We start from the raw sequence: 9437 nt of genomic DNA on the forward strand, positions 1-9437 counted from the left end.
AATTAACTATTAAATAAGCTAAAATAGACATTTTAAAATTAAATCAGATCACTTGATGTATCGTATCGAAATATCGAGTTTTGAAAAATATATCGATACTTTTCGATATCAGCAAAAAATCAAACGATACGATATAATATCGATATATCGCCCAACACTAATATTAGAATAGTGTACCACCACCGAGATGGAAGTTATGGCCTTTTTTTCATAGGTATGTAAACATTATGTGTGTTTTATACTTCTTGTGTTTATTCTAAATGATGTTCGTTCCCTGGATGGTTTTCTTGGCTACACATGATACACAATTCAAAATGCCCCCCCCCTCCTGAATAAAATGACAATGGAATCAGCCCTGTAATCCCTGGACCGAAGGCACTACGAATGGATTTCAATAGACATGCGTCCATGGTAACAAAGGGTTAAGCATAGTGCCACTGTATCTAATTTACCATCACTACATGAATTCAATAAAGAATTGCACAACACATCCCACCTGTAAATTTAAGACCATGATGTAGACCCCACAATTACTATTAAAAATTACAGCAGTATGTAAATATGGTAAGTTTATAAGCAAAACCATTCAGTTAGCTACATACAGTACAGTGTAACTGTGTAGCTTCTAACCAGTTCAAGCTAGTTAAAAACTTACAGGATGTTCCAGGTTCTGGCTGTTCTGTTGGTTCCAACTGTTGCGTCAAGCTTGGCTGTTGTATTGAGCTTGGCTGTTGTGTTGAGCTTGGCTGTTGTGTTGAGCTTGGCTGTTGCGTTGAGCTTGGCTGTTGTGTTGAGCTTGGCTGTTGTGTTGAGCTTGGCTGTTGTGTTGAGCTTGGCTGTTGTGTTGAGCTAGGCTGTTGTGTTGAGTTTGGCTGTTGTGTTGAGCTTGGCTGTTGTGTTGAGCTTGGCTGTTGTGTTGAGCTTGGCTGTTATGTTGAGCTTGGCTGTTGTGTTGAGCTTGGCTGTTGTGTTGAGCTTGGCTGTTGTGTTGAGCTTGGCTGTTGTGTTGAGCTTGGCTGTTGTGTTGAGCTTGGCTGTTGTGTTGAGCTTGGCTGTTGTGTTGAGCTCGGCTGTTGTGTTGAGCTCGGCTGTGGTACATGTGTGGGATTCGGCTCTGGTGTAAGTTTTGGTACCGAGATGGTTTCTACTATACTGTAATTCTCCAGTGGCATACTGTTTTGTGATTCAACAACCAGCACAGAAATGTGATAGTCAGTATCAGCCATGACTGATATTTCGGTATGTCTGGTGAACATTTCAGAAGTGACCTCATCACATGTCGAACAATTCAGTCTTGCTAAACATTTAACTCTAGGAGTTGACTCAGCCACATCACACGATACATAGATGGACTGGTCATCTGGATGTCACTGGACTATTGCTGACTGGAGCTATCGTACAGCTACAATTTATAAAACATAACAGTGAATGAAATGCTATGCAATGTTGGAACTTTAGCTGTCCAGGGGACCACCTGATTATAAAAAGCTGGTACCTCTGAAAGTGTGCAATTACTGTAAAATGGTTTTTGTACAAGGGCCTGAAACAGGGACACCTTGACAACCAGGACATTAGTCCTAAGGGTGTAGGTTTCAGTCGTATTAGAGTAAACAGACCCCTTATATCTGGACACCTCATAAAGAGACTTTGACACATATTCATGCATTGATGTACACATTTACACCTCCTGACACAAGGACACCATCTTAAGGTGTCTGGAATATAGCAGTGGAACCTGTTGAAGCTGCAGGCCAATTTTTTATGGCCTAAGGTACGGTAGCGTTAGACAGTATAAACTTCTCACTTGGGGAATTTAAATGAACCATTTTAGATGTACAAGTGGCCACTAAGACAGGTTCCACTGTAATTCACCAGTCAACCCCCCTGTACAGTACATACCTAATGAAGTACTAACTGTCTCACTACATCCCACACTGTTCACACTACAAACAGAAATGATGTAATCTGTTCCAACATCAAGATGTCTGGAAACATTATCATCTGATGTCATATTATGTGACATTTGGAAGGTAGTTGTATTAGGTGATACTTCAAAGGTTGTTGTTATATCATCTTCACCAGTCAAAGAGACATTTAAGGCCTCCACCTCAGTCATGTTATGTGACAATGATGATACCTATAGACACATAAGATTCAGTAATGTATACACATTGTATTCAGTGTACAAAATGTACAACAAGAAAAAGGTTAAGGATAAAACACTATCGACTCTATCCTCACTATGCTATCCCAGCTCGAAATATTGCACATCTCCTAAACATGCATGCACACCAAAAACATGGACAGCTGACAGCTACAGTTAACAGGTGTTTATTAGTACAGTTGGATAAACTGTTTCTAATAATATAACAGGTTGGCTTGGTCCACATGTAAACAATTTGAGTAAAGTTTCATGCTCAGCAACTTCACTTAGCAGAGTGGCCTTGTTACCAGACCAGTGATCTATAACTACACACACATGTACACACAGACACACGCACGCACGCACACACTCACATTCCAAGATATGGTAACAATAGGCCTGTAATCAACAAACTTCAAGCTTACTGCCAAATCACTCGGAGGAGAAGGTACTAAAGATTAACAAACACATAACACACAACAATACCATACATTATATGTAAAGTTAAGTGAAAAATGAAGTCTACACATAAATGATACATACAGAGGACTGATAGCCAGCCAAACAATTATTGTGGCTAGCAAAAACATCCTGTATGTATCTGTTGGTGATATGACAGTTACAACATGTAGCCTCCTTCTAATCTTTGTTTGTGGAGGCTTCAATACTGTATTTCATATCATTGACACATCACAGTCAACAGAGGATTATGAAGATCATTTCAATGTAAAATTCCCCAAATATGTAATCCTGTTACAAAATGCAACAAATTTTCAAAGTGTTTCTTGTTTCAAAGATTACGCAATAGTCTACATAAGCATAGCAAACCTTCCAGCAGCTGTGCGAAGCACTGCTACTGCTACCTAACACTGGGGTACCTGTACACAACTCAGATACTAGAGCCAACTAATGCAAGCAAGTCATCCCCTCCTGATGGACTACAGCGTAGTAACCTCCACGAGGACTGCACTATGTCTTATGGAGAAAGGATATTAAATGAGAAGTTTCAGAAGTCCACAACAATCCCAACACCGATAAATGAGCCACTCAGTTGTGCTTTCATTTCCCAACAAACACCAGTACATATACAAACACTCCACTAACCTGAAGGAGTTAAGGTGGTTACATTAGTAGTAACAACAGTTGCTGGTCCAGCATTGTTAATAGCCAACACTGTCACTTCATATTGAGTATCATTATCAAGATCAGTGAAACTGATAGTATTACTAGTAGTGGTTCTCTCCTCCACCAGTTCTGCTGTCCCATCAGATAAGGTCACATTGTATGTCACATCACCACATGAGGTATGGCTGAGTGTGTCCCATGATATTACCAGTGAGGTCAGTCTCCTTTCTAATACCTTGATAACTGGTAGGGTTGGGGGACCTGTGAGGAGTGAAGCAGTTAAAGTGTATAAACAAAATGTTCAGAGAGACTTTAAACCAGGCATGTGAACAACAACATAATAAAATGAGAAATCATTGCTTGTTGAATTGTATTCAGTTACTAACTTACCCATGACTGTTAGAATGCCAACTGAACTCTGTCCAGGAGGTAGGAATGTAAATTCACACTGAAATTTAGTTTGATTCAATATTACATTTGCAGAATACACTGTCAATACTGTATCAATATTATCAGCTACCACTGGCATCTCAAATGTGTTGTTAGTCCCAATTCTACTACCAGAAATTGCTAGTCCATTTATTCTCCACAGAGGAGTCAACGATGCAGTATAGTTATGTCCACAAGTGATATTAACATCATCTCTAGCACATATTGTAACATCTTGAGGTGGGTGGATAATAAGACCTGTAATACATGTATTGGAGTACAGTGAATGAATTAGAGTGAAACCCTCTAATAACAAAATACAATGTGTATTATTCACCTTGTTGTTCAGAGTTGTGTAGTGTGATCAACAATAACAACAAAACAAGTAGATAATGTGTCTCCATTTTCTGAAAATGATAAAACACACAATAAGACACTTTAGGAGTATTAGGCCTTTTACTAGAGGTCTTCCTCTTTGAGACTGCTCAAAATGTGAATATACTACAAGTACAAGCTATCAACGTCAACATGCATGTGTACAGCAGGTCCAATTATTATTATTATTTTTGTGAATCAAAGTTTTAACTTACAAAAATTTCTGCTAGCAAACTGAATTTCTAAAAAAAATAATGAGCAGAACCATCTATAGATTCTTAAGTTTTCATAGCTTTACCATGTTATAGTGTCCAAGAGATCTGTAGTTACAGAGAAATTGTTCATGTCTCATAGATTTCATAATTACAGAAATTTATGCTGGAGGCTATTTTAACAGCCTCACAAAAAATTGGACCTCACAACAATAATCTGCTATACTGATGTTCGCAGTCCAACATGCACAACAAAAGCAAACACACATGTAACTGACATTTTATAATAAACATGTATAGGGAAGGTAACATGTAAAAACATTTCAAGCAGGAGGCCCTGTTGAGACAAGTTATTTTAATGAGGTTGTCTAAGAGTTTCAGAGAAAAACCACATTAATAATTAGCACACATAATTATTAAAATTCATAGATGATATATTTGTTTGTTCAATATTATTAACAATACACTAAGCTGTTATTTCTACCAGACTATATCATTGTCTGGTAGAGAAATGACAGTGGAGACATGATGCAAACATGCTGGAAACGCTTGTTTACTAATGTGAGGTGGTTAACAATGAGTCAGACAGTCTATGAAACTTCTGTATATAACATATGGTGAAAATTATTCCAGCTGAAAATATTTTCATGGAATTAGCCACAAAACACTTTTTTATAGGATTGACCTACAATAATAGCACTGTAATAAAGCACATATGTATGAGTGGGTGAGTTAGAGAGCTTAAAGACAGCATGCGATGAAGCATTGTGGTAGTGTAACACTGCTGTATTGGTATGAGAGAACTTTTGTACAATTGAGTAAACAGTGTCTAGTGTTGCAAGGTAGTGTCATGTAGTCATTTTGTTCATCTCTACAAATCAAACCTCTTTACCTTCAGCCATCTCTAGTAAAGTGTGTAGACAGTCTATGTTAAGTTGCAGAACAAACAGCTAGGATTGCTTAGGCTAGAATATCTTTCAATTCTTTTCTGAGATGTAAAAGGTCACACGCATACTTAAGCAACAAACATGCTTTGATCTCTCAACACAAAGAGTAATTGAAAGTGCAATTAGCTCTAGGTGTAACATCAACAATAGAAACAAACACATTTCAGTACAAACATGTGAGACCAACACAGAAACAACTGCTCTCTGAGACCACACCAGACACATGTTACTCCAAACATCATCTATCTCACAACATGTTTACAGATGGTATGCAGGATTGATGTCATACCTGAGAATTCAGATATAGCAATGGAACTGGACTAATATTTAAGGAACTACTGTGAAACAAGTACACCTTGATAATTAGGATACTAGTTCATGGTCTCATTTGTATTAGCTACTAGAATAAACACATTCAGATCCCTGAAATCAGAACACCTCAATCAGGACACTTTGTCCTAGTCCCATGGTGGAAGGGTGCCACATTCGTCACTGCTAACAACAAACAGTTCCCTTGTGTTCAGAAAGCAAGTGAAACACACCCTTTATCACCTACACATGTTACTTATTTACCAAAAAGTCTCCATAACAACTGTATGTAATGTTTCTGTAAACTTCAGACAAAGCAACACATTATGATAAAAGCAGTGTTAATCATTGTAACAGATAACTGTCTTGAGTGCATTCAATTGTTGTACAAATCGGTACTAACAGTACAGGTGAAAATAAGCTTCAAAATGGAAACACTGTCAACTTACAGGTACAATTAAACCAAGTGTTCTAATCATTATTCATTACTCTTGAAGGATTTAGATATACTGACCTGGACACACAACTTGTAACAGATACAGGTAGAAGCCAGTAGAAGGATCACACAATTTGACCACAAGACAAAGATTACCGCCAATTTCTAGTGATATGAAATAGTATACTCTTTGTACAGTACATGGTTGAATGGCTCAGTAAACACAAACAAGCTCCCAGTAATTGTGAAAGAATATTAATGGAATGTCACGTTCTTTAAATAGGCCCTGCCTTCGGGATACATAAATTTGACAATGGAATCTACATAAAACGGATGCCTCAGAAAGTGTCCTGATTATTATGAAGATGCTCACATCATACTGTTTACTTTGGGACCATAATAATGCCAGTATGTCCATTACATAGGTGACCTCACTGTCCACACTAACAGGTGCCACTTATATAAACTCTAAGAAGGACAAATTATACAAACATAATGTTAGAGCATACACTACAGTATTTAGTTACCACTTCAAAGCTAGCTAGGGTTTCTTACATCAGTCAATTTACATACAGTCATTGACCACAGTTTGTACAACATAGATACCCACTATCAATTTATTTTAGGTGGTTACTTTTTGGCACCATATTACAAATATGTAATCACCTCAGACCACGTAACATTTAAAAGAACAATGGAGATATTATTCGTGTGGGAAGGTTATACAACGGAACTCAAAAAGGGATGTTTTAAATCACAGCCAACTTCATAATAAGGCACATTTGTGTTATACAGTGGGCGTCTATCCATGGTCCCATGTACACACGTTTAAACCCTTGAAATTGGGTCACTTTACTAATAAGGAAACAGTGAAATAATCAGGTCAATTGTTCACAGTCCTGTGAGTAAACAAGTTGATGTAAAGCTATTTCTAAAACCAGGTGCCTATGCAGTTAATACTATCTCATTCTAACCAAATAGGCAATTAATCAACCATGTATATAATTGCAGTTTATATTCATGCTATTGTTATTATTAATTCAGCTAGATAATTAGATTTGTAAATACTGTAATTTAGCATATTTCATGAATTATTTTGTAATTCGGTACTTACGTTGCTATGCACTGCTAAGGAAGCACAACTATAACAAACCACTTTAAACAGCAAATTAAGCACAGAAGTATCTTCTCAACTGTTTTATAGTGCGTCTATCGTGCTTTCTCATGCAAATTGTTTAGACAAGGGCTTGAGGCTGCCCTTCATTTTCGTTCGAGAATAGAGTATATGTATATGAAGAGTCGCCATACCCATTTTTCAGACTGCTGAGAAAAAACCACCTCAGCGCAAAGTTTACCTGTGCGGAAGTTTAATACAGACTTCATTTTGCTTTTACTTCTTACGTGCAAGCTGCTTTTACCATTTAGCTAATGATTTTGCTCACGTCGGTGCGTACAGACAAACATAAGTAGATAGATAGATCAGTTAGATAGGTAGGTAAACACACTAAAACAAAAGCAAACCTCCGGCAGCCATGCGAAACATAGCTATTGCCGCCCAGTGAACCAGCACTGGGATGCTTGTGCACCACTCAGGCACTTGTGCCTTGTGCAGGCAAATCCTCCTGGGGCAAGGCTAGTAACCCGCAGGAGGACTGTCCAGGTCTCATGGAGAGAGGTCGCGGAATCTAAAGTTCCACAACGACCCCAACACCACTAAGCGAGACAAGGCATTTGCTTCCCCAGTTGACACCAGGCCACCAGGTCCCCTTTTAAGCAGCTGGGTAGACTGGAAGGTACACACACACACACACACACACACACACACACACACACACACACACACACACACACACACACACACACACACACTTTTCTGAAAACAATTTCTGCAAACCAGACGCATTTGGACCTCATAAATCAAGATGTGTCTCTATTACAGACATGGTGCCAAGGTGTGCGAAATATATGGTTCCACTGCAGATGTGGTTGTCCAGAAAAGCACAAAACTTACTAAAACATTTTGGACTTTTAAATTCACACCACAGTAAGTTGAGCATGACCACCATAAATATGTTGCAGCAGGTGTCATCTTAGCTTAGCTACAGCTAGTTACATGTGGGTGGGAGGCACCTATTAGTGAAAGACAAAATCATATTCTAACAATAGGCTGTCCTGTGCTATAAACTTTATAAATAAAAGCCAAGGAAAGAACCCTCAAAGGCAACACATGCTTACACATGGTTAAACAAACTACTTGCTGTACAAAGGTAGCCAATCTTTCTCATAAATGAAGCAGTGGTGAGGAATATTATGTGGTCAGAGATCAGAAACAATCACGCAAGCACAAACCGTAGCAATCACTTCTAGACAAGACCACCAAATTGCAATTGTAGTGGCCACTTTCAGCATAGTCCCAAATGCATTTCTGTTCTTATACAAGCCTTGCACAGCCAGAACATCGTAGGGAAAAGGGGCAAGGTGAATGCAGTACAGTATTGATCGATGAGAATCACACACGTGGCTTCCAAACCTACTGTGAAGCCATCGTGTGCAGTTCTCGCCGTTCTTGAGCCTTTATCAGCCGTGCAGTAAAATTCCCAAAATCTGGGGGTAATTGCCACAACAAAACTGCTATACTGCATTTCACCTGACCCTTTTGTTTCCGACCCAATAGCAAAAGAAGAAAAAGCGGTCTGGCTGCGTGAGACAATAGCCCATCTATACGATACGATGTAACGTACCGCTTTGCCTTCAAGACAAATGCGGTAGCCACAACGCTTCAAAAGGGCATGAGCTAGTACATATTAAAATCATGTCCTATTAATCTACCAATTTGTACAACTAAACCTTTTAAAATTAGCGTACCTCTGGTTTCTTTCAAGGCTGAACCTCCGTCACCGCTTTGGTACCGCTTTGGTACCAAAATAGATAGATAGTACAACTGGATTCCAAGCCTATTACCTGCGTCGTGTCAACTTGAATGCGCAATCAACACAACCAGCAGCCCGGTGAAGCCTGCAGCAAGGATCCGCTGGGCCACATTGCTAAAGTATGCTGTTTGTGTGTTCGGGTAAGGGCTGGTACAGATTTCCAGGCAGTAGATCAAACGTCGCATCTTCGAAAGCGTTGTAAGACAACTGCAAGGTCTGGAGCAGCATAACGCAATTCTGCTGCTAAAAAAATCGCTGCCATAAACAAAGTAACCAGCCAAACAGAACGCTATCAGCCTCTGCTGGGCCACGGCACTCAGTGGAGTGCAGCAATTCCCATAGCAATGCCAGGTACGCCTACTTTTACCGGTGTCCGGAAACCCCAGCCACATAAATTTTTAGCATTTTCTCAAATTGCAAGTTTAGGCCGTTCTTTCTCCTAGCACCCTATACCTTGCCACTTACAATTTATACCACTGATAGCCTAGTTCATTGGCTACAATTCGGCACCAAGCATGTTAGAATCCGTTC

General features: G+C 39.1%; 1 protein-coding gene across 1 annotated transcript; it reads right to left on the bottom strand.

Moving 5' to 3' along the window:
- Positions 1 to 422: 422 nt before the first annotated feature.
- Positions 423 to 8958, bottom strand: LOC136267153 (uncharacterized). The gene is made up of 7 exons (XM_066062246.1): positions 8842 to 8958; positions 4035 to 4104; positions 3659 to 3955; positions 3248 to 3529; positions 2518 to 2594; positions 1900 to 2137; positions 423 to 1402 (listed from the first exon to the last, which is right to left on the bottom strand). Exons 2-7 carry the CDS (start codon positions 4099 to 4101, stop codon positions 1392 to 1394), a joined length of 972 nt encoding a protein of 323 aa, XP_065918318.1. The 5' UTR covers positions 4102 to 4104; positions 8842 to 8958; the 3' UTR covers positions 423 to 1391.
- Positions 8959 to 9437: the final 479 nt, after the last annotated feature.

This window comes from Dysidea avara, chromosome 1, assembly GCF_963678975.1.
Source record: "Dysidea avara chromosome 1, odDysAvar1.4, whole genome shotgun sequence".
Classification (NCBI taxonomy): Eukaryota; Metazoa; Porifera; class Demospongiae; order Dictyoceratida; family Dysideidae; genus Dysidea; species Dysidea avara.